This window comes from Cottoperca gobio, unplaced genomic scaffold, assembly GCF_900634415.1.
Source record: "Cottoperca gobio unplaced genomic scaffold, fCotGob3.1 fCotGob3_425arrow_ctg1, whole genome shotgun sequence".
NCBI classification, from domain to species: Eukaryota; Metazoa; Chordata; class Actinopteri; order Perciformes; family Bovichtidae; genus Cottoperca; species Cottoperca gobio.
Window position 1 is genome coordinate 1 of NW_021167003.1, and position 26,090 is coordinate 26,090.

The 26,090-nt window shown below is 41.6% G+C and overlaps 1 protein-coding gene across 1 annotated transcript in view; it reads left to right on the plus strand.

The window, feature by feature from the left end:
* The first annotated feature begins 3,647 nt into the window (after nt 1-3,647).
* Nucleotides 3,648-26,090, plus strand: part of LOC115005986 (disco-interacting protein 2 homolog C-like) — a 33,067-nt gene continuing 10,624 nt past the window's right edge. Inside the window, exons 1-5 of the mRNA XM_029427989.1 lie at nt 3,648-3,737; nt 4,093-4,164; nt 13,431-13,541; nt 16,643-16,768; nt 21,095-21,418. Of these exons, the coding sequence (XP_029283849.1) occupies nt 13,433-13,541; nt 16,643-16,768; nt 21,095-21,418 (559 nt within the window). The 5' untranslated portion in view covers nt 3,648-3,737; nt 4,093-4,164; nt 13,431-13,432. The remainder of the gene's footprint in view (nt 3,738-4,092; nt 4,165-13,430; nt 13,542-16,642; nt 16,769-21,094; nt 21,419-26,090) is intronic.

Below are 26,090 nucleotides of genomic sequence, written 5' to 3' on the forward strand. Positions count from 1 at the left end.
CTCTCCTTCTTCTCCTTAAACACTTTGTATCCTCTCCCTCTCTCCTCTCTCTCTCTCCCTCTCTCTCTCTCTCTCCCCCCTCTCTCTCTCTCTCTCCCCCCGTTTGTCTCTCTGTCTCCTCTCTCTCTGTCTCTCTGTCTCTCTCTCTCTCTCTCTCTCTCTCTCTCTCTCTCTCTCTCTCTCTGTCTGTCTGTCTCTCTCTCTCTGTGTCTGTCTCTCTCTCTCTCTCCCCCTCTCCCCCCCTTGTCTCCCCCTGTCTGTCTCTCTCTCTCTCTCTGTCTCTGTCTCTGTCTCTCTCCCCCCTGTCTCCCCCTGTCTGTCTGTCTCTCTCTCTCTCTCTCTCTGTCTCTCTCTCTCTCCCCCCTGTCTCCCTCTCTCCCCCCTGTCTCCCCCTGTCTGTCTCTGTCTCTTACTGTATAAGGACATACAGGCTCAGGCTGTTTCTGTTCAGCTGATTTAACAGAGTTGTGTTCTGACTCTGCAGTTTGTGCCTGATGTTGCCAAACGTTTGTGGACACCTGAACATCTTATATCATTTCTGATCATCTCAGCCTGAAACTATGATCACAAACCTGCTGCTGCAGCTTCTGCTGTTCTGGACTGTTTCTGCAGGGATTTGATCCCATTCAGCCGCAGCAGCATTAATGAGTCCATAACAAACTATGGAACCATTCGTATATGGAGCTTTGTGTTCAATTAGTGGTTTGCAGTGGTTTGCAGTCGGTATGTCCCAGGACAGGAGTGTTGGCGTAGAAGATAAACCATGTGCTGCTGTAGATTTAAGTGTTTGCTATATTGAGAACATGTTCACAGCTTTATCTGGCCGTGAGTAAGCTATAGCTGTAAATATATTCTGTGTGCAGAATGCTCTCGCTGAAGCTGAATCAAATCCAATAAAAAACAGACCCAAAGAAGGGGTGTCCGTATACTTCTGGCCCTGTAGTGGGATTATATTACATAGAAACACGTCGATTTATTACATAATCTGGCAGTGATTTCATCATCTGTTGCTATAGTGACTTCAGTCGCACCGGCCTATAAAGGAAGCATTAATACACAGACTACCCACAATGCTTTACGTCGAGGTCGATGTTAAGAACAGACGAGCTTGACGTCAGTGCAGGGAGTCACAGAGGATGCTGGACGTATGTGTGATGGTTAATAATTCATAGGGAAGTTATAGTGAGGTTATACAGCCATCATCAGGCGGCTAATGACTTCACTCAGAGATGAAGGCACGGCGAGGAGCATCACCTTTATCTTTAACTTTGTTTTGTGATGCTATATATCAGGTCCGGTTAATGTAACTCCACTGTCATTATAGAAGCTGAAGATTTAAATACTCTTTAATTCATTTACTTTATATCTTTAGCCGATTAAAATCATTTAAAACTCATCCGATTATTTGTTGTTCATGTGTTCAGAGGTTTAGATTTCTTAGCAACAGTATTTCAAATAGTTTTTCTCTCCTGTCTGGGTCAAACTGACACGTTTGTGGTCTCATCTTCGCCGCTCGCCAACTAGCTTTGATATGAAGTGTGTGTGTGTGTGTGTGTGTGTGTGTGTGTGTGTGTGTGTGTGTGTGTGTGTGTGTGTGTGTGTGTGTGTGTGTGTGTGTGTGTGTGTGTGTGTGTCAGCTCTCTCTGACCTGCCTTTGGCAACGTCATCCAGAGACAGAGACGTTAGAGGAGTCTCAGCGCCTGAGTCATCCCTCCGTCCTCCGTCTCTATTTAAAGATCTTCATCCCTCCGTCCTCATCAACGGCTTCTTCATTCCTCTCTCTGCTCTCACACCGGAAGCTTCCCAACAAAGTCAAACTAATCTTTTCATGTGACATGAATCAGGAACCTCAATCTTTCTCTAACATGAACACACCTCGATCTAAGCGTCACACCTTCTCTAAAGGATCCTCTTTAGTCAGAACCACGGTGACCACTGTTCTTCCTAAAGTCCAAATAAAACATTCAAACATCACATTCACAGGATGACATCAAACAATAGATCTACATGATGAGCATTTTATCATTTTATTTAGAGGACATGTCTTCACAAAAAACTCACCAGTCTCACTGCCTGTCTGTCTCACTGCCTGCCTGTCTCACTGCCTGCCTGTCTCACTGCCTGTCTCTCTTGCTGTGTGATTGGATAGAGAGTGTTAACACAGAGCTGTTACAGTATCTCACAGAAACTGACACGGTCATTTCACTTTAACTCCTCTCGCCTAATAACATCCCAATAAAGTCAAAAGCAGCTGGTGTGTGTGTGTGTGTGTGTGTGTGTGTGTGTGTGTGTGTGTGTGTGTTGAAGACAAGGTCAGACCTCCCTTGTGTCTCTTCTTCCCTTTTCAAACTGAAACATTAGCTCTGCAGGGCAGGGAGCTTCCCCACCAGAGATGCTAATTATTGCCATGTGCCTCTTCTTCACGCTACCAGAAACACACACACATCGTCACCGATGACGTCCGTGCCCACAGTCGGTGGGCGGTTCGTCACATGTGTTTTAAGAAGGATTTGTCAAGTCAGACGCTCAAACAGCTTTTTCCATGTTTGGACAAATCCTCTGCAGATTTAGCGTCTCAGGTCTGTGTCAGGCTCTCACTGTTTGAGCCGAGCTAATTCTTTTCATTCTTTTTACTTACTCACCCTCCTGTCAGAGAGGAATCCTGAACTTGTTCCACAGCTCATCAGTCTGCAGTTTCAGTTGTCACAACATTTCTGTTTGCGAGAGAATTAATGGAAGGTCGGTGGTTCGAATCCCAGTCCTGCAGTCAGCATGTCGAAGTGTCCTTGGGCAAGATACTGAACCCCAGATTGCTCCCGATGGCTGTGTGAGTGTGTGTGAATGGTTACACTACTGACGAGCTGATGTGCACCTTGTATGGAGCCCCCCTCTGTATGAATGTGTGTGAATGACATGTGTTGTAAAGCACTTTGAGTGATTGTAAAGATTAGAAAAGCGCTTTATAAAAGCATCCATTTACCATTTGTTTCCACCAGTAGGAAGGAAGCACAGTCAGCAGGAGTGCAAATGAAGTCCAGGTGTAAGGCTGTACCTGTATGTCAGGAAGTTCAATATGCTTTTCTAAAAAGATTATCATTATATTCATTCATAACCATATTTAGAATTTAAATCAGATACAGCAGCAGGGTGTTTTTTTTACCCTCCTCACCTACTCTGTTCCTCTTACATCTCCTCTTCTTTTGACGCACACAAACTGTCTGAGCATCTCCGTCTAACACACTCGTGTTTACACAAAGCTTGTTCTCCGTTGACGCGTCCGAATTACTTTAACTGTTAGAATATTCCTCTGGTAGTTCTCTCGGCTCCTAAACTCCAACTCCCATAATGCTTCTCTCCTCAGCTTTGTTGTTGCCTCATTACACCCACAAAGCTTTTGTCAGTGTTTGTTTTACTTCACTTGGAGTAAAAGTCGGGTGGGGTTAAACACATTCATGACACTGTCAATCAAAAACAAGCACTCAGCCGACGTTCGTTTCCTCTTTTCCAAACGTTTTCTCTCTTTTTTGAAAACTTCCTTTGTAAATGTGTTTCAAACTCCTCCCGTCTGGCATTCCCAGGAGGTTACAGCAGGACGGCAGGGATCATTTTTAAAGGTTATTGGATTCAGATGTGCGGTGTGGAAATGTGCTGATGGTACCTTTAAGGAGGCTAGATTTATGTCTTCACTCGGGGAGATCGGTCAGCGAGTTCTGAGGTGGTTAGTCGCCCTGTGAAAGGTGAATTAAGTGCATCTACAGTACTTTGGGGTCTAAATGTATGCACATGCACATACATGCACTCAAACGGCAGCATCTGGCGTTGGTTGAGTGGAGAGAGTGAGTAAGCATAATGTGATCCGCTTTCTCTCCGACTGTTATGACGTCTTAGATCGCAGCGATCTGTGGAACGTATATTTCATTGTTGCTCTGTCATTTATTTCCATTAGTTCACGTCTTCTGTGTCGTTTGTACAATCTTTAGCTTTAATATCCTGTATGAACTTTGACAACTTGCATTTGTAACGATGGATACTGGGTACTACTTTTATATAAAAGAATATATAAAGTAAATGTCTCTGTGTTTTCTCCTGCAGGTGACATCACGCAGAAGGGCTATGAGAAGAAGCGGTCCAAGCTGATTGGAGCGTTCTTCCCACAAGCACCAGGTAACACTTCACCTTTTCATTCTGCTTCGTGTTATCGGAGCAACGTTTAGAAATATGTACAATGATACCAAATAAGAAAACGGGAAGATTGTTTTGTTAGCGATTCTGATCATGATTCTTGACTTGGACTCGTTTTTACTTTGTTTTCTCAATTCCGTTATATGTGAAAACCTACTTGTATAAAGCTGAAGGCTCTTTTTATTTAGTTCTGTCCTAATGGGACGAATCCTGCTGGAATTTACTTTTAAAACCTGAACGTCTCCGTGTCGAGGATGCTTAACACAGAGGAGATGAGTCTTCGTAAGCTGGCAGTGGTCTTTGTTTTACTGAGAGAATAGCAAGAACACCATTTCACTTATTTAGATGTTTTTGTCCAATTAACTTCCAATATGCACTCTTCGGGTTGGGTTTGAAGACTTGGTTTTCCTCCGTATAGGATGTGTGTTGATTCTGATCTTCATACATTTAATAAATCATCACCACTTGAGTTGTTTTTGGTAACACAACACAAATGGATGTTATTCAGTCCGACCACAAAGGATCTAAAAGTCCATTTCGCAGTAAGACGCCTCATCAGACTGACTGCTGAGGATGGGACTGGAGCGTCACTGGAGACCAGCAGACACACTGGCACTGCCAAAGCTATTACTGGAATATATTTTGTGTGTGTGTGTGTGGCTTTGTACGGTTGGGGGATGTCAGGAAGTGCATTATAGGAAGGAATGAAGGGTGTGGGATGGAGAAAATTTGTGGTATTCACATTCAGGCCCAGTGGGGGCTCGTCCCTAGTTCGCTATGGGAGGACCGGATGATACACACTCCTCCGTGTACGCTTACACGACACACACACACACACACACACACACACCTTACTATACATTTTACTGCTCATTCCCTCTCAAGTCCTGGACACATTTGTGCACATGCATACACACAATACTCTCTTTTTCAGATCTTCTCTCACACACCAACAACATAGTACTCCCTTTCTCCCTATCAAACACGCGCACACACACACACACACACACACACACACACACACACACACACACACACACACACCCTGTGATGTATTTCAGCTCTAAGGCCTGTTAATCCACACTGCTCGGTACACAGCCACGCTGATATAGTTCGATTAAAGCATTTACAGTGTTCAAAGTAATGGATTTCCCCAGTTACCCAGATTTACACAGTTTCACATTATAGATTAGGTTTAGTTTACTCTGAGGGGACGTTGATATCATGAGATCCAACACACAGTCCTTTCAATATCAGCCAGAAAATTAAGAGGAAAATACCTTTCAGTTATTGTTGAATAACACACTTAGGTAATGCCCCGTTTTATACTAGAAGATTATGGATGTAGTGACGGCAAGGTCCCCTTTAGGGTTTGTAGGAACATTTTAAAAGCCCCTGAGTTTAGCTTTACTGCCACCATCTTCGATCTTCCAACATACTTACTCTCTTCCACACTCAACACCATTACCTTGTTTTGTGTCTTTGTCTTTTGATATAAAGACTGGCTCTCTTTTGCAAGACAAAGCATTTAATTAAAATGTCAAAATCAATCTTTAAATAGTGCCACCTTAAAAAGCTGCAGTATATCCAGAGATCATCATCTAAGCCAATTATCAATGATTCAAACAACATCACCTTTGTGCCCGGAAGCCTCCAACCCTGGTCTGGGGGAGTGTTGTGATTCAGGGTTGGTTGAGGTATGTTGACCCAACAGATAGAGAAGTGGTTATACCTACGAAAGGTAATGCACTGTAATTTGTAAATATCCCACAAAATCGATTCGTATGTTATCCAGGTAATTGTGAAACAGGAAGTGTAAAGAGTGTCAAGATCTGCGTAGGTAGGAGGTCGGGGTAGAGGGCTCAGGCTACAAACACAGGTGTGAAACCAGAAGCCAACGTTTATATTCAAACCTAACTTTCGTAGCTGTTTTTAACCCAAACCACAATCTTTTCCTCAACCTAACCGGGTAGATTTGTTGGAGGTATTTCCTTTGAAGTTGTTTCCTGTGAAGACGGAAGTTTATTTTTGAAAAGACTGTATGCATGTAACGAGAGGAAGTTGACACGTGGTGCTGGACCTTCCTTGGAGAACCCACGAAAAATGTGCAATATCGTGCAAACCGCTGTATGACGATAAGTTGCAAGAGTAAATAACTCGCCCACTGATGAGCAGGATGGAAACCTACGATGTTGAGATAAAAAACAAAGAGTCTCTTGTCTTGGCTGGGTTTTTTGACGACCTCCATGACCTCATCCGCAGTGATTGGTAAGACTTCCCCTGACGTCTCTGGCGCTGTCCTCCACACTAGGTATGTCGGTTGGGTTCAGGACTGGTTGGTTTGCTTAAGTTTTGCACTACATTCCCTCGGTCTATGGCACGTTAGGTTGGCAGAATGTTAGATGGCTGTTGAGCATTGTTTGAATACCTTTGTCATTTAATAACTGTCTTGTCAGAGATTTATTCAACCATTGTTCACACTATTCCCATAACACCTCAAACCAGAATAATCATGCTTTACAAGAACAGCCTTCCTGTTGGAAGACACTCCTTTGTGAAGCCACGTCTGCAAAGCCCTCCCTCTCTAGTGAAACTACTTGACTCTTTTAATCTTTCAGTCAACAGATACATGCTCTTGTCAGAAACAACATGGCGCAGGAGACTCAACTTGATTGAGCAAATTTCTGCTGCTCAATCTGTCTGGAACTTCTGAAGGATCCGGTGACTATTCCCTGATGATACAGCTACTGCATGAACTGTATCAAGGACCACTTAGATGAAGAGGATCTGAGGATGATCTACCACCACGCCAAAAATGCACTGAGGAACACTGAGAAGACTTTCAGCGAACTCATACGTATCTTTGAGAAAAGAGTCTCTGATCTGAGGGATAAGATTAAATCTCGGCAGAAAACTGAAGTGAGTCGAGAAGCTCTCGCACACAGAGGATCACAACCAGTTTCTATTAAATTACACGTCCTTGGCACGTCTCAGTGAATCTAAAGACCCACCCAGCTTCAAAGTCCGCAGTCTGCGCTGCTTTGAGAAGGTTACAGTCGCTCTGTCACAGGCCAGAGATAAACTACAGGAGGTTCTTGGTGAGGAATATGCTAAAATCTCATTGACAGTAACCGGAGCAGTTGTTTTAACATCAAATCCACAAGCAGAGCCCACGACCAGAGATGATTTCTTAAAGTATGCATGCCAAGTAACTCTGGATCCAAACACGGCAAACACACATCTCTCGATATCCAAGGAGAACAGAAAGGCAGCATTCATGAGAGAAGAACAGAAATATTCTACTCATCCAGACAGGTTTGCATATTCCTGGCAGGTTCTGAGCAGAGAGAGTCTGAATAGGTGTTGTTACTGGGCGGTGGACAGGAGCGGGAGAGGAGTTATAGTTAGCAGTTGCATACAAGGACATCAGCCGAGCAGCGGACTTCAGTGAATGTGTGTTTGGACACAATGAGAAGTCTTGGGCTTTAGATCGTTACAAAAATAGTTATGAATTCAGGCATAACAAGATGAAAACTCCCATCTCAGGCACGTGGTTCTGCAGATTAGGAGTGTACCTGGATCACAGTGCAGATGTTCTGTTCCTTCTACAGACCATGACCCTCCTGCACAGAGTCCACACTACGTTCACTCAGCTGCTCTACGCTGGACTCTGGAGCAGCTGCTGAGGTGTGTAAGCTCAAGTAGACGGGAGTCAGTGAAGACCAGAGATCTGCTGTCAAACACACAGGGAGGCAGTTTAGTGACTACTTTGCTTTGCTGGTTTTTTATGTCTGAAACGTGAACTATGGAAGTAAAAGTGCTCAACACAACTATTAATGGAGGTCTAACCATGATATTTTATGAACTTACTGTATTTGTTGTCTACAAAACTTTATTCTGCATGGTGACTAGTTGTTACAACCATTCAATGAAAGAAGTGGGTTATAAGAAGACAGTATTTCCTTTAGTCAAACCTCTTTTCTTTGGTTATTACCTTCTACCTGTTGTTTTAAGAATTTTATTTTAGTCCATTTGTGAATAATTTCCAAATAACTTTCCAAGAAGTCACCTGGAAAGAACAACTCATGTACTTATGTACTAATTATAGGAATTTCCTAAAATAAATATAAATGTATTATTAATATATATATTTTAAATTGATTGCTTGACTGTAAACAAAACTTCCAGTTTTTGCACATTCAGCTAATTGGAATGCTTTAATTGGCTTTGTTCCAATTGAATTCTATCTTTTCTGTAAGTGGAACTAAATAACAATAAGTGTTTTAAATGAAGCATTGCGTCTTCATTTATAGACTAATGTGGAAAACCCACTGACCTTAAAGTCTAACTTTATTGAGCTTATTTTGCAGTAATGAAAGTGCTGAATATGCAGATTTTATTCTACCATGTAAACGCCTTCACGTCACATCTTCACGTCACATCTTCACGTCACATCTTCACGTCACATCTTCACGTCACATCTTCTCGTCACATCTTCACGTCACTGGGCTTTGATTGGTAGTGCGGGTTCAGAGTCGATGGCACTGCTGCACAGTGGCTGCTCGGTGAGTTGGCACCAACACTGTGGCAAACGGAAACATATGTTACTTGGCTGCGATCGGCACATCATAGAAGTCGACTTCATTTATTGGTGAAGATTAAAATCATACTGAGGTTCAGGAGATCGTTCTGAGGTCACTGTAATGGTTGGAATAATAATACAAGTCTGTGGTAATAAAACAGGTTTATGTTTAGATTTCTATCTGGATTTTGTCCAATATGTGCGTGTTGTGAGGCATAACCCACGAAACATCAGATCTGGCTCAATTCATTCATACTGAGGAGTCGGACCGACACCAGTTTTCATTTCAAGCCAACACATTGGTATTTGTGGGTAAAGCAGACAAGCCACAGGAATGTGTGAAACATCATCACTGAATCCAAACGAAACACATGATGTCACAAAACATCTGCATGTGGTGACACTGGAGTTCCATCAACACGCAGGGAATGAAAGAGGCGTACCGTCCCTTTATTGTACTCTGCAGTTCTAGGACATAATCAACGTTTCCCCATGATGTCTTCCTGTCAGGATTTAACTCACCAATAATGTTCAAAGGAAACTTGTTTGAGATCTTTTGACGACCACAAGAATAAACTTCAGTTTGAAACGTGTAATATTTGGTGTTGAGTTAAAAAGTATGCACATCAAAAGTATCACATTAGTTTCCATATTCATTTATTCAATATTTCAACTTTAGACACATTTAACCAACATTCTTGAATTTAACAAGTTGTTGCCAAATAAAAAACAATGTTCAGAATATATAACGAATATAAGTAAAGCTCAGGTATGAAACTGGCAAATAATACTCAACCTACCAATCGTCTGAAGAATGTGACGTACTGGTTGTACTCAGCGTGTACTGGTTGTACTCAGCGTGTACTGTTTGTACTCAGCGTGTACTGGTTGTACTCAGCGTGTACTGTTTGTACTCAGCGTGTACTGGTTGTATTCAGCGTGTACTGGTTGTACTCAGCGTGTACTGGTTGTACTCAGCGTGTACTGTTTGTACTCAGCGTGTACTGGTTGTATTCAGCGTGTACTGGTTGTACTCAGCGTGTACTGGTTGTACTCAGCGTGTACTGTTTGTACTCAGCGTGTACTGTTTGAACTCAGCGTGTACTGGTTGTACTAAGCGTGTACTGGTTGTACTCAGCGTGTACTGTTTGTACTCAGCGTGTACTGTTTGAACTCAGCGTGTACTGGTTGTACTCAGCGTGTACTGGTTGTACTCAGCGTGTACTGGTTGTACTCAGCGTGTACTGTTTGTACTCAGCGTGTACTGTTTGAACTCAGCGTGTACTGGTTGTACTCAGCGTGTACTGGTTGTACTCAGCGTGTACTGGTTGTACTCAGCGTGTACTGTTTGTACTCAGCGTGTACTGGTTGTACTCAGCGTGTACTGGTTGTACTCAGCGTGTACTGGTTGTACTCAGCGTGTACTGGTTGTACTCAGCGTGTACTGGTTGTACTCAGCGTGTACTGTTTGTACTCAGCGTGTACTGTTTGAACTCAGCGTGTACTGGTTGTACTAAGCGTGTACTGGTTGTACTCAGCGTGTACTGGTTGTACTCAGCGTGTACTGTTTGTACTCAGCGTGTACTGTTTGAACTCAGCGTGTACTGGTTGTACTCAGCGTGTACTGGTTGTACTCAGCGTGTACTGGTTGTACTCAGCGTGTACTGTTTGTACTCAGCGTGTACTGTTTGAACTCAGCGTGTACTGGTTGTACTTCTCCTCTGAGACACTTCAGTTCATCTGTTATTCAGAGTCGTGTCGTGTGAACTCTTTAAATGGTTGATTCATGATTCATTCAGGCCTTTTGTCTTTGATGTGGGAACACATTACAGAACAGCGGAGACTCTGAAGTGGAGATGTTCCTTACAATGGGATTCAAACTGTTGGGAAAACTTTTAAGCTACTGGAAGACATCTTTTAAATTCTAGTACCGTATCTCATGTACATTTTAATTTCTGCTCATTCTGTATTTGTTGTGTTCATGTTTTATTAACCTCTTTGTTAATATTAATGTGTTGAAGAGCTGGACATGTGAGCACATGCTATTGTGTATATATTATATTATTTTGGCCTATTTACGGTATGTTTTTATGTAATAACTATAAATATTTTGTTTATCTTTTGAATACATTTTTTCTGGTATTTTGTTATTTCTGTCTCCATGACAGAAACATTTCTTCTTATTTGTGTTGAATCCGGTATGTGGTCCAAAGTAAAGTGTGTGTAGCGTTAGTGAATCTGGTGTTTCCACTTCATCCGTCTCACTTCCTTATTGCATTCAGTGTCTTCCGACCTGCACTGCTGACAGAATGAGTGAGAGGCCGGCATTGATTTCCTTTAAGTTTCACTGTGTGATTGGGTCAAATCGTGTGTCAAGTGTTTGCTGTAAGGAGTGTCAGATGGACGGGTTACATGATATCAGATGGAGGATTTATTTATTGAACGTCAGCTACCTGCTTGTGTTTTCTCGCTGGCGTGTGTTGGTAATGAACAACAAAGAGTGGCTGCAGGTGTGAGTCCAGGGTGCTTGTCTGAAGGGTTTCTGCAGGTAGACATGCACCATGTGAACACACTGTTAATTAACATTTCTTTATCTTTTTTAACTAATTTAGCCAATATAATCTCACCGCTTTGACTGATGCTCATATCGAGCACGGACGTCCGATGACAGACTCAGTAGAATTACTTTCAATCTCTGGATAAGCAGCAATACTCTAACGTATACACAATGTGCACACATAAAACTATGCAAACAGCGTAGACATTTCATATTCTTATTGTATTTTTCTTCTCTTCTATATTTATGTTTCTTTATTTTTACAATACTTGCTTTTATTAATTTTAATGTATTTTTATATGAAAACCTGGATTCTGGTTCTGATTCACTTTCCACACAAAACTTGTATTTGTAAAAAGAGAATTCAAACCAGGCTCACATGTTTTTTCTAGAACGATCTGAGGGTGATAACGTGACAGAATAATAAAGCGAGGGATGGAATCAAATTTAAAAAAAACATTCTTGGTTAAGGTTGTCGGACAATTCCTGGCTAGATAAGTCAACACAAATATATGTACAAAAATACCAATCAGCCATAATGATGACGCTGAAGCCATTTTTGCAGGTTGTGTAGCTTTAATAATCATTGTCTCCAGTGCTTCTTCCATAATTTCTTTTAATTTCTTTAAACTGCTTTTAATTGGTGATTCAAAAAGTAAAAAAATAACTGCACAAGCAAAGAACCCAGCCATGCTGCACTAAGAGTCTACAGCTGTACCGCCTGTACTTGAGCTCAGGGCTGCTTTGAGCTAAAAGCTAACCTGCTAACAAAGACGATGCTTACTATTAGATGTTTAACATATTCAGCATGGTGCTTTAGCATGCTAACATTAGCTAATTAGCAATAAAGACAGAATATTGGACAAACTGAAACTTGGACCCCAGGATGCTGCCACATGAAAAGTCAGAGGATCACCAAGGATTAATCTTCTTGCAATCATGAATCTTTGTACCAAATGTTGTTCCAATCCATCCAGAACTTTGACCTGCTGGTGACGCTGCTGGAAAGGTCAGGGCAACACAGAAACCTTTCAGATTGAACCTCTGGGGAACATTAATATCTGTACCAAACTTCACGCCAATTCATCCACAAGTTGTGGAGATAATCCAGTCTAGACCACAGTGGTGGAACTACACACCAACGTTACTATCACTAAACGTGAATGTTGATTAACATTCTATAATGATCTGATGAATAAATGGACAAGCAAAGAAATAAGTACAATATAAACAATATGCAGAGGAAATAAGAGTTAGAAGAAAGGATTGAGACAAAGACATTTCTAAAGAGGAAGTAGAGCGAGTCAGGTTGGGGGGGGGATCCATCAATCCAGACTCCCCAGAGGAAAACACCAAGCGAGGTATTTCCCAGACCTGCCATTTATCCCAGCGCTGGCTGGTAGTCTTTATATGGTCGGCTAATCAACTTTTAGCTTTTCTCCTGCGCAGCAGCGATACTCTGAGAGCTCTAATGAAGACAGACGAGGGTGGAAGTGTGAAGCTGAGATGGATGCTCGTACATCAGCAGCTCCGGAGCGGTCGTAGCCGTCAGTAACAGGCTGGTTATTATCATCAGACTTATTGATTGGTGTGTAGGGAGCTTGTTGTGCTCTGTGAGGGCGTGTGGCTCTTCTGCTGAATTTCACACGGCGGTTTGATTCAAGAAATTGTATTTATTACCAACATGTAGATTTTAGCCTTTTATTGTTTGTAGTTTTGCGATTAACAATATTATTTATATATATTTATTATATGTATATATATATATATACATATATAAATATAAGGTCTTTGCAAGCACCTTAATTGCGTCCATGAGATTTGAGTCTCTGCTGCTGACGGTTGTAAAGGGAACATATCAGCAGCCAAACTGCAATAACTAACCTCCTGTTGTTTGTAGAACACCGACGGTTCTGTCCTCCAGATTCAGCCTTCTCACTGTGAGAGACTTCTATCATAGATCAATGATTTACCTGCAAATACATGCAAAACAGCAAAAGTATATGTATACAAAAATATACAGAATACACAAGAAATAAAGAAAAATACTAACGTTTTGAAGGGTTTTTCTGTAGAAAAGAGATTTAAATCTGAACCTTTCTGCTCCAGGAATGGATCCGTCCATGGGCCAGGAGAGGAGAGCCCCGGTCACCCCGTCCTCGTCCTCCCGCTACCACCGCCGGCGGTCTTCTGGCTCCAGAGACGAACGTTACCGATCAGGTAAGAGGCAGGATTGTCTTCATGGTGGCGTCTGTATGTCTCTCTATTAACACAGAGGTGATATTACCATATAATGTCTGACATGCTGGCAAAGAAATAATCTCTATGTTAATTAGCTTCATCAATCACCTCATTACTGTGGGTTATGTGCCATAACTTAAGCAAGACATGGTAACATTTTTTAATTTGAGTCCTTTCCAATAAAGGTAAGGATGTCATTATAATTTAGAGGATGGATATCTTTGCATATCAATAAGGAAGCCTGCTTTTATAACTGCTCTAACTCTTTTAATATTTCACCACATAGAGTTCATATTAATATCCCCCACGAGTTGTGTAGAGAAATACAGACCGAGCTGCAACCTCCGGCTCTGAACATTGAAATCTTTATTCTTCCTCTTGTTGCAAAAAGAAGTCCGATTGTGTAGAAGTTTACGAGAAAAGGACCGTACTTCTCACTTGATTTATTACCTCAGTAAACTTTTACCTAATGAGTCGATGATGCTCTCAATTGAAAGTTTAAAGTGAAATAGACGATAAGGCAGGATATGCTTTAGGGCGGGGCTACCTTGTGATTGACAGGTTGCCACCAGGTGTCGTCCATGTTGTTAGCCTTTCACAGTTTGTGTTTTCAGTTCAGTCACTTTAATTGTTACATGTTGGTCCCCTTAAAAGGTCTTGTTCAGCGTTCGGTTGTACTTTGTCCACCCTCTCGAGTCACCGCTGGCTCCAAAAAACCAAGATGGCGACGACCAAAATGCCAAACTCAAGGCTTCAAAACTGAACAAACCAATGGGTGAAGTCACAGTGACTACACTTTACTTCCTATACACAGTTTACAACATAGAAATACTGTATTCCCAAACCTTGGACCTGTAAACACCCCCCCGAGGACAGGCATCCTGATCATGACCCAGTGGCCTGTTTGATATTCTCAGTCTTTCTTTGCAGAATGCTCTGCAGCAAATCCAGTGTTTGCAACAGATCTGTGGAAAAAAAGCTTTTGTCAAATCTGTCAAAGCTCTTGCAACATTCATGGTTTGCTTTTGTTCCATCTGGTGTCCAGTAAAGATTAATATAGGATTAACTGAGGATTTTAACTTGAGTAAATTCTTTTCAGTGGCATCTCATTCAAAATGAATCTGTAAGAATTCACAACAAAGATATGCAGTAGTCCAATAAGAAGACAAGCTTTGGATCAGTGGGGGAGAACCCGGTTTACTTTATTATTCTATTCCCACAAGCTGCTGGAGAGTTTGTTTGAGTTTGTTCTGACAGAAAATAAATCCTGTAAAAACCTTTTAACCCATTAAATTGAAAAGGAAAAGCTGCGTGAGCACCTTTATCCTGCACATGCACTCACTTTCACACACTGTGCCGTCACACTCGCTCAACCACAAGACAATAAACGTGCACTTGAGATTGAAATCACCTCGGTTCCCCAACATAAGTGCGCGCACAAGCCAAACAAACGTGCGTCTGTGAGCCCCATTCATCCTGACAAATGTCTTACGTATGTCATTATCGGGTCCAGTAGCCTGTGGGTCTGCGTTCTGACAGCGATGAACACCATTCAAACAAACCCAGCTGTGGCTACATCGCAGCGCTTTATCTCGCTCTTAAAAACACTAATTTACAAAACGTCTTCGTCGACGCTCCCCGAACTCAATCCAGTCAGAAACCACAGGCCTCATGGGAGCCACTGTCAAGCCGGGGAGGTTTGTGTACATAGACTGAATGTGAATAAATGGGAACACGGTGCTCTTTGTAACGAGAACACTGCAGCACAAATACAGTTGATAGTCCTGCTTTCTACTTTAGTGCTTTGGCTGGACGGACTCTCTGAGTTCTGATATTTAAAACCGTTTCTTCTGTTTATTTCCTTAGTTATTGGTTCAGCCCTGCCATGTTTATGGTTTGCACTCAGACTGTTTACTTATGTAGAAGTCAAAGTACAGAAATGTTATTAGCTAAATGTACTTGAGTATTTGTTCAGCAGAAGAATGTCTCCTGCGACTGATATATTCTTCTGTCTGACATTATTAGAGTAATTAAAACATCAATGTGTAAGCAGTATTTTACTGAGGTGGAGCTAGTTTTAAATACTTTATATACAGTTCTGGTAGTTTAACCCAGTGGTTCCCAACCTGGGGGTCGGGCCCCTCCTGAGGGTCACTGGTTGAATCTGAGGGGTCTTGAGATGATGAAGTTCTGATGCCCAATCTATAATAATTTCAGAGTCCCTGTGAAGTCACCCATTGGTTTGTTAACGACCCTTTTGAAGCCTCGAGTTTGGCATCTTGGTTTTTGACACAACATGATGGATCTAAGTACAACCGAACGCTGAACAGACATTTTTAGGCGACCAACATTTTACAGTTAACTTTATTGAACTGAGAAGACACTGTGCAAGGGTTGAAGTTCTAATACGAAAACACGGAGAGCACCCAAAACGTATGACACCATGTGGTAGCAACCTGTCATTCACTAGGTAGCTACGCCTTATCTTCTATTTTACTCGTAATGGGTCCATAATTTACAATATGTTCTTTTGAAGGAGACTTGAAACTAGTGATCAAGATCATTAATTAATTAGGAAAATGTTTACGGAGGTTATAGATCGAGTGAGAAGTCGGGTCATTTTCTCATAGTCTTCTATACAATTTAACTTATCTTTACAACTGGTCGCCCCCTGCTGGATATTAGAAAGAATGCAGTTTTAAGGCCATTTAATTTCACATTAAGACCTGAAGGTTGCCCCGTGTCTTAGACCGAGATTAAAAGCGTTGTGTTTTAACCCATACACTAAATATCAGGGATGCAAAACATTATTGCTCTCCATTAGTTTTCAAACGTGCATTTCTTACCCTCAATGCAGCCTCTGGTTTCAGTGTTTTCTACATTCTGCTACAGTTATTTTCACACTGCATGAGACATGGCGGATTTTCAAACTCAAGCACGTTTTAATTTTCATACATAAATGAAAGGAAATCAATGGCTTTTTTGGCAGGCAGAGAAAACTCATTAAAAACATAAAACCCTGTAGCATGGCTTGGGACTGGCCAACACTAACACAAAGTATACTTACTGTTTGTCTCCAGATGTGCACACTGAGGCAGTGCAGGCGGCCCTGGCCAAGCACAAAGAGAGGAAGATTGCGGTGCCGATGCCTTCGAAGCGGCGGTCGCTAGTGGTCCAGACCTCAATGGACGCCTACACGCCACCAGGTACGAAAGCAAACCCTTTGTTCCCTCGAGCTAAAGATATCAGATCTGTAAAAGTGAGTTTCTACACAAAGAATCATGCAGATGCATCTCTTTAAATCTTGTGTTTACCGGAGATGTTCCCTTAAGAAATTCAGCATTAAAAATCATAAAACAAATAAATATTAGTCGATGAACACCAAAGGGACCAATTAGTTACTAATTACTAAGACGGGACAGCCCGACTTTTCTGAAACAAGCACAGCCATAATTATAACCACAATATTTAGTCATGATTATCAAAAAGATCTTCATCGTGTAGATAAGTCCCCGGTCCCCAACCTTTTTTATGCCACGGACCGGTTTCATGTAAGACAATATGTTCGCGGACCGGGGGGTTAGGGTAAGGGTTAGGGATATGACGAAATAAAACGATACGGCCGGCATAAAAACAAATATAAAGTGCATAAAAACTCATCACTACGCTGAGTTAGTGGGAGCCCTGAGCTCGTGTCTCTGGGGATAACTTCTTCACCAACAGTGAAAGGTTTCTTCTCTTAGCGACACGGTTAGTCACTAAGTACGACGCTCTCCGTGCACTCGCATGTGTTGATGTGGTCCATCAGTAATTCTTTATGTCCTTCTTGTTCATGTTGTTTTCTTTAAAACAACTCCAACTCTTGTCTTTTAACATCAGGTGCTGGTGAGGCCGTTCTGAAGGCTTCGTTGCCTCATGTGCGAGCCTGTATATTCTGCAGAGCGGCGCATGAGAATCACCTGTAGAGATAAACACGTATATTAAGTGACTCCTGATGTTGTCTTTTAAATGTCTCCTCGTTGGGTCTTTTCCCTTTTCAAAGCTCTTTAAACACGTTTGTTTTCCACTCATTGTTGCTTGTGGGCTTAATGTTTTGAAGTATCACGTGACAGACGAGAGTCTCGACATCTGTCAAGAGACACAGACGCACAGACAGATGTATCCGGTGATTTTTCTAAATAAACCCTTTCAAAATAAAAATGTTATTCAATCTTTCTGTGCGGCCCGGTACCAAATGACCGGTACCGGTGGTTGGGGACCACTGGTGTAGACGGAGCTGTATGTAAAGTCTGACACGCAGCAGCATGTTCACATATTACAGGTCAGAAGGACAGAACCGGCACAAACCAGCTGCACAGTTGAACCGTCTGCAATAAATGAACAAATTGCAATTCGTGAAATGTGTTGTGCGATGATGATGTGTTGCGAGGAGAGCAGGATTACTTGCACTGTCCTATAAAAGATGGTGTTATAAGTTTTAGTAGGAAGTGTTTTCAGAAATAAAACTTGTTGAAGGACAGAAACGCCGCAGATAATTGTCCCGGAGGGAGCCGTAATAAATATGGATCCGTTTCGATGTTTCTGGACTGTTTTGCTCTTGGGCTTTTGCTTCATCCTGACCTTCCTATTGCCACGTCTTTAGGGTTTAGTGATGTGTTGAGGGAGTTAATGAAACTGCAGGATTCATCCTTGTAACTGGACAGTCACAGATTTGATCCCTGCTGCCTCCCTGACCTGAGATACATATCACTTCTCTTCAGATGAGCACCGGACACATCCACAGAGTTGATTTGATTTCCTCCCTGTAGCATGTGAAGCGGGATGTGTGTGTGGGGCGCTCGGCGACGGCACTCACCCCTGTCTTTATGGTGTCTTTTAATGAGGGTGTAATGAGGCTGTTATGTCTCTGGCTGCAGCGCCGAGCTTTACAGAGCGTCACTGAACTAGCCGTGATTTAGATTAACGGCTCAGAGAGGAAACGTTACAGCAGCCAAATATTGAATATGAGGGAATGTTATTGGATCAATGTGTGCAAATAATGCTCCCTTGTGATGTCAAATGTCCATTTTAGGACACGCTTCTCCTCATTTGCCCTCCATCAGTCTTCCCTTCATCCCACTCTTTCTATTCGTCCGTCCTTCCTACTTTTCCTCCATCTGTCATCGCTTTTCATTTTCCTCGTAATCCAATCCAACCAAAACTAGATTACAGTTTTCTTATTGTAATCAAATCCCCTGAAACAGATCAAAACAGTGGACGGTGTGTGTGGGATAAAATAACCTACAGTGTGTGTGTTCATGGTATTATAGGAACATGTCACCCAGTGTAACAGAGCGGCTCGTCGTCTTCTGACAACAATGGAGCTTTAAGTCTTAGTAGAAACATTAATTGTTGGTTTGTTGTTGTTGTTTAAACAAATCCGGATATTTTAGCAATTCAGAAACAAACACAAAATGTAATCGAAGTCGAGCTCTTGTTGCAGAATAGTTTCATCGATTGTTTCTGTTATTTTGTCCACCTCTTGTGCAGTGAGCAGAATGTGACTGATTAATATAACACCAACACATTTATAGACACACACACACACACACACACATGCACAATACTCACATGCTTTCTATGTTGTTGTTTCACCATTTTACACAAAGGAAGGTAAACAAGCTTCGAGGAGTCACACACACACACACACACACACACACACACACACACACACACACACACACACACACACACACACACATGACATCTTGCAGATTTAGAAGTCATGTCCTGAGGGAGCAGTAAAAGCAGCCTCTCTCACACACACACACACACACACACACACACACACACACACACACACACACACACACGGCTGTCTGTCTGCCAGTGAGGTTCATTCGAGGACGGCAGAGTCGCGTGTTGCCGAGCAGCATGTCGTATCGAGCAGAGATAACAAGCGACTCTGACTCTGCTGCATTTTCTCAATTTCTTAATAAATACGTTTCAGCTGCTTTGCGTCTTTTCTCTTTCGATGTTTAGTTCATGACATCCTGGTTCCCCGGCAGCGTCTTATTTCCCTCAACATGTTTGTGTTTGTCGCTGGTCGCCTCCCCAGGGCCCTGCTGATAACAAGGCACTTGATTTGACAATCAAGCATGTCAGCAAAGCATCATGGGTAGTCACCATGTCCAGATCGCGTCCACTCCCACGGCATTTAAAAAATGCAAATGTCAGATGTAATCAACAAAGAAATGTCACCTTTTTAAATGTAACCGTGAGCCCAACACAATCTTTGATATACATTTTCTTTTATTCTGAAGAAGAGGAAAAGTTTCACTTGTACCAACAAACCCACAAAGAGTCTTCATGGACGTTTCAGCGTCTTTCAGCTCCTTGTTTTGGTTTTCACAGCCTGTAATTTTACTCTTGTAATTTCAATTCATTGTTTTTTTAGTGTAATTTCAAGACGCAAAAGATGATAAACCCGCTGTACTCATTCTGTTCAGCACCAACAGGTACACAAACACAGATGCAGACACAGTGGAGCATTAGACAGATACAGTTTCCCTCTCAGGAGTTGGTGGAGAGCAAAAAAACGGATCTAAAAGTGAGTGAATGTACATGAATACAAAGGCTGCATAGAGGAAGCAGTGAGCAGTGTTCCTGAGCCACACCCTCCGACCACCACAACCACCTTTACGGTTGAACAGGTGATACGGGGAGTTTTTATTACTCTTTAAATGCAGATAACAGAAAATCTAACTTCTGTGGTTGGACCCATGGCAACAAGGTTCCCATGATTAAAACCAGTTGAGTGTGTGTGTGTGTGTGTGTGTGTGTGTGTGTGTGTGTGTGTGTGTGTGTGTGTGTGTGTGTGTGTGTGTGTGTGTGTGTGTGTGTGTGTGTGTGTGTGTGTGTGTGAGAACTGGGTCAGCTTCTGTTGTTATTCATATCACCACTATTAGTCTCATAATGCTGTAGACATTATGGACACATGCACAACGCACACACACATGTACACACACACACACACACACACACACACACACACACACACACACACACAGCCCTACGATGACTCAAATCCAATGGGAGCTGAAACCTTCTCAGGCTCCAGACAATAAACTACGACATAAATGGAACCTGTCTTTCTGTCCTGCTTGAATAAAGCAGATATAATGTTTATTCATTATATCAGGATTAAACCAGATTTATATTTAAGGATAAATTATTTTTCAATGGTTTTGCACCTAATGATTGTTTTCATTGTTGAATAATCGGTTAATTGTTTTTATTAATCTATTAGTTGTTTGGTCTATAAAATGTCAGAAAAATAATAGAATATAAAATAGTAATGTATATTTTAAAAACATATTAACATTTAAGAAGCTTTTTCCCTTGATTATATAAATACTGTAGTTTAATTCAATACTTAACAATTAATCGATTTGTCTTTGCAGCTCTGGTTTAATCTTTCAGATCACACTTTACACTTTATTGTGGAGATGTTTCATGTGTTCATCGTCGCTCTCATCTGTCTCCCTCCTCAGATACCTCCTCAGGCTCAGAGGGCGAGGGTCAGGGCGACGGCAATGAAGAGGAGGGAGGAGACGGCGAAGAAGAGGACGGAGGAGGCGGCCGGGAGGGGAGCATCAGCATGGAGCACTGGATAAACCGGGCCATCCATGGCACCTCCTCCACCACCACCACCTCCTCCACGGCCTCCTCCTCCTCTTCCTCCACACGCAGCGGGGGGAGCGGGGCGGCCGGCGGCAGGCTGGCTGACGTCCTGGCCCAACACGTCCACATCTCCGCCCACCACCACCACCTCCGCCACCACCACCATCACCACCACCACCACCACCACAAAACAGGTAAGAGGTTAGGACGGAGCCACAATCTGGACGTCTAAATGAAGAAGTCCAGACACCTTTAGTGAAATAGAAACAGTAAAGAACAGAGAGCAAACAAAAGACACCTTTCACCAACTTAAAGCAAATGTAGACACCCTGAGCAAACTCCAGATTACTTAAGCGAAGTTTGTCAGCCACATCCTGGCATCAGTAGCGAAAGGACAGACAGCCTGAACCAACTCAGGAAACCTTTTGCGTAATCCAGACTCATATTCAGCAAAATGCAGACGCCCTTTAATCCTGGGTTACAAGTGGACTCGTACCTGGACATCTGCGGACACATAGCACTGTTTATAAAAGGTTCTGTAGTCCGCTTGGATGAAGCGTTCCACACAGTTCCACACACTAGTTGGAGTTACGCAGACGTCCACACAGCCGTGTTGCCAACTTGGCGATTTTCTCGATAAATCTGGCGACTTTCAAATCATCAGATTGTTTTGGGGCAACTAGCGACAAATCTAGCGACTATTTCTGATGGCAAAGAAAAACAAGAATCAACAGCAGAAAGTTCATTTGTAGTTCTAAACATATTTAGGGTGTTGGCTTTTTGTCTCCCACGATAATATTCTCTCCTACAGCGTCCATTACAATTACATGCAAATGGCATGTTATGCAAATTAGGCGATGGCGTCATTTAGCGACTTTTAGGACAGCCAATAGCTGCTTTCCTTACTGAGGAGTTGGCAACACTGCGAAGAGGTTCTTTACGAAGGCTGGACACCCTTAGACAAAGCTAAACACTTTTAGCAAACGCTAGACAACTTGCCCAACAACTTAGCCAAATTCAAACGTCCTCAACAAAGTCGAGACAGTCTTAGACATCTCGTCAACCGAGGGTTATCAAGGTCTATCTGCACTTTGACGAGTTTTGAGAAAATTTGAAAGTTCAGCAGTTCATAACGTGGACACTATAAAACCAACTCCAACCCATGTTGACACATCACATGCTGCACACTAGGTAGTGAAGTTAACACTGTTTGGACCAATTCAGTGCATTATGGGTAGAAACTAAACTCATTGTGCAGATAGACCTTTGTGGTTCTATTGTTGGAACACCAGAGTCCCAAGTCTCTCTGACATTCCCCCCCCCCCCTCCCCCGCAATTTAGCTTCATTTTAAGCTCTAAAGATGTTTACACAAGTTCCACGTGGCAGGAAACTTAAAAGGGAAAATTATATTTGCTAATAAATCTGAATGTTTAAGACTTTTTATTGAACTACTAATGATCTTAACTTGAACTACTGATGATCTTAACTTGAACTACTGATGATCTTAACTTGAACTACTGATGATCTTAACTTGAACTACTGATGATCTTAACTTGAACTACTGATGATCTTAACTTGAACTACTAATGATCTTAACTTGAACTACTAATGATCTTAACTTGAACTACTGATGATCTTAACTTGAACTACTGATGATCTTAACTTGAACTACTGATGATCTTAACTTGAACTACTAATGATCTTAACTTGAACTACTAATGATCTTAACTTGAACTACTAATGATCTTAACTTGAACTACTGATGATCTTAACTTGAACTATTAATGATCTTAACTTGAACTACTAATGATCTTAACTTGAACTACTAATGATCTTAACTTGAACTACTGATGAACTTAACTTGAACTACTGATGATCTTAACTTGAACTACTAATGATCTTAACTTGAACTACTGATGATCTTAACTTGAACTACTGATGAACTTAACTTGAACTACTAATGATCTTAACTTGAACTACTGATGAACTTAACTTGAACTACTAAAGATCTTAACTTGAACTACTAATGATCTTAACTTGAACTACTGATGATCTTAACTTGAACTACTGATGAACTTAACTTGAACTACTAATGATCTTAACTTGAACTACTGATGATCTTAACTTGAACTACTGATGATCTTAACTTGAACTACTGATGATCTTAACTTGAACTACTAATGATCTTAACTTGAACTACTGATGATCTTAACTTGAACTACTGATGATCTTAACTTGAACTACTGATGATCTTAACTTGAACTACTAATGATCTTAACTTGAACTACTGATTATCTTAACTTGAACTACTAATGATCTTAACTTGAACTACTAACGATCTTAACTTGAACTACTAATGATCTTAACCTGAACTACTGATGATCTTAACTTGAACTACTAACGATCTTAACTTGAACTACTAATGATCTTAACTTGAACTACTGATGATCTTAACTTGAACTACTAACGATCTTAACTTGAACTACTAATGATCTTAACCTGAACTACTGATGATCTTAACTTGAACTACTGATGATCTTAACTTGAATCACTAATGATCTTAACTTGAACTACTAATGATCTTAACTTGAACTACTGATGATCTTAACTTGAACTACTATTTACTAGATTACATATAAAACAGTTGGCAGCAAAACGTTCTAAATAAGTTCTTCCTGTGCTTAAAATGATCACGTGATTAATTTCCCGCCCTGCTATTGGTCGTCAGCAGAGAGACCTTTGTGATACTAACATGATGCTTGAACATGTGGAGATAGACCTTTGTAGATCTCACTGACTCAGCAAATATATACAGAATCTGTATAAATGAGTGATGCAGATAGACCCTGTTCACTTTAAAGACGTTTGAGACACAGACCTCACATGTGTCCAATGTGTCAGATAGACCTCGTTAACCCTCAGTTAACGATCTGTTGAAATGTCCTCAATCTTTAACAAAGAACACAGACAACTAAACCAAAGTTTTCTAGAAATCCCTCACAGATTTAATCAAGTCATATTTGGTTTTATGTTAAAGGTGTGCAGATGTTCCTGCTGATTGTAAATCTGCGAGTACAAGTCGTGTGCTTTGTTTTCAGTTTGTAGCCCATCGTGTAGAATCAAACAGGATCAAATGGATGAACAGAAAGATTTTTATATTCAGCAGCTCTGGAGCATTTTATGGTTGTTACTTAATACAGTAAGTTATAGAAATTGCATTTATTTTAAGATCATTTTACACAAAAAAAATTTTTTAAATGAAGAAACTTCTCCTTGAGTTTCTTTAGTCGTAGGTAAAGTTAGCTGTGTGTGTGTGTGTGTGTGTGTGTGTGTGTGTGTGTGTGTGTGTGTGTGTGTGTGTGTGTGTGTGTGTGTTATGGAGACGCTCCGATACTATTTGTTCCTTCCCGATACAAGTACCAATACAATACCAGAGCGATAAGAAGTAAATATATCATATTAGTATTTTTGAACGGCTGTTTTGTTACATTCAGTTTGCTCTGGTTAACGTTACACTCGTTCTCCACCTGCAGAACGAAGCGAGATGGCTCCCTAGCCATCAGCTTCTTCCATCATCTATTTCGGACGCAGCCGGTGATCCGGCGTCTTCGGCTGTATACGAGTCGTTTCTGATCCCGCTATCTGTATCGGATCTTATTCATAATAACAATAATACCTTTTTCACTAACCTGCTGGAAAAACAGGTTACGATAATAAACATATCGGGACATTTAATGCTGCAAGGTAATGTGTGCAGTTCATATATTACAGCTTGTTTTAAGCTGCAGCCCGGAGGACTCACAGAGACAACGCAGATTGTGAAGACTTCCCTGCACATCTCAAAGGGCAGAGTGAAAGTGAAACTTGTGCTGCTGCTGTCTCACAATCCTGTTAGTTCCTTCTCCCGCTGTTTTCTGAGGTAGCTTCGTGACTAAATGCTAAATTGTTTTCACGCTGGCGCTGTTGGTACCCAGCTCTGTAGATGATGCAGGGAGAGCCCCCTGCCAGCTCCACCCTGCCAGCTTCAGAGCTTCTGTGCATCGCTGTTGGCTCACTTTGTTTGTTTCCACTGATTTCCTGTGTCACCGTTCCCTGCCGTCTCAAATGAGCAAAGTCTGAAAGATGTTTTGCAAAGGAGCAGCGGCTGAAAGCATGTAATCCTCTGCTGAATGGCAAGATCGTGAAGACACGGGAAGAACACTTTTTATTGTAGCGGTGAAAAGTTAAAAGTGTCTTTCATTCACTTCTCTGCATCTTGGAATGCACAAGTGATCCCGCTTGAAAATAACACTTTCAATTATTGTTACTTCATAATTGGCAAAGGAGCTGACGATAAGACACCGCTCCTCTGCAAGAGTGATTATGAGTTCAAAGATCTTTCTGAGGTTTCAACTGCGTCTCACCATGAATGTGTGTCATATATGTAAAACACTGTGACTCACCTTCCTGTTTGGGAGCAATACCAGCTTAATCGTACACACACACACACACACACACACACACACACACACACACACACACACACACACACACACACACACACACACACTCACCCAGTGATGATGGATGATTCCAGATTTACTTTTAGTCATAAAACCCTGATTATATCTGTTTATCGGAGTAACATGAAGCTCGAATTAGACTCTAGAAAAAGCAGAATTTGTCTGATTTTGGAATTCATTCAGTGTTTAGTTCAGGTTCCTCTTTATAGTTGTGTTTATAGATGTTTCATAGCTTCAGTTACAAATGTCCGTTACATCACAAAAGCCTCGGCGTTGTGCGCACGTGTGAGTTACAGCTCTTCAAGGCCAAAGCAAGCAACAGGAGTGTGTGTGTGTGTGGAAGAGATCGTTTTCCATACAGCC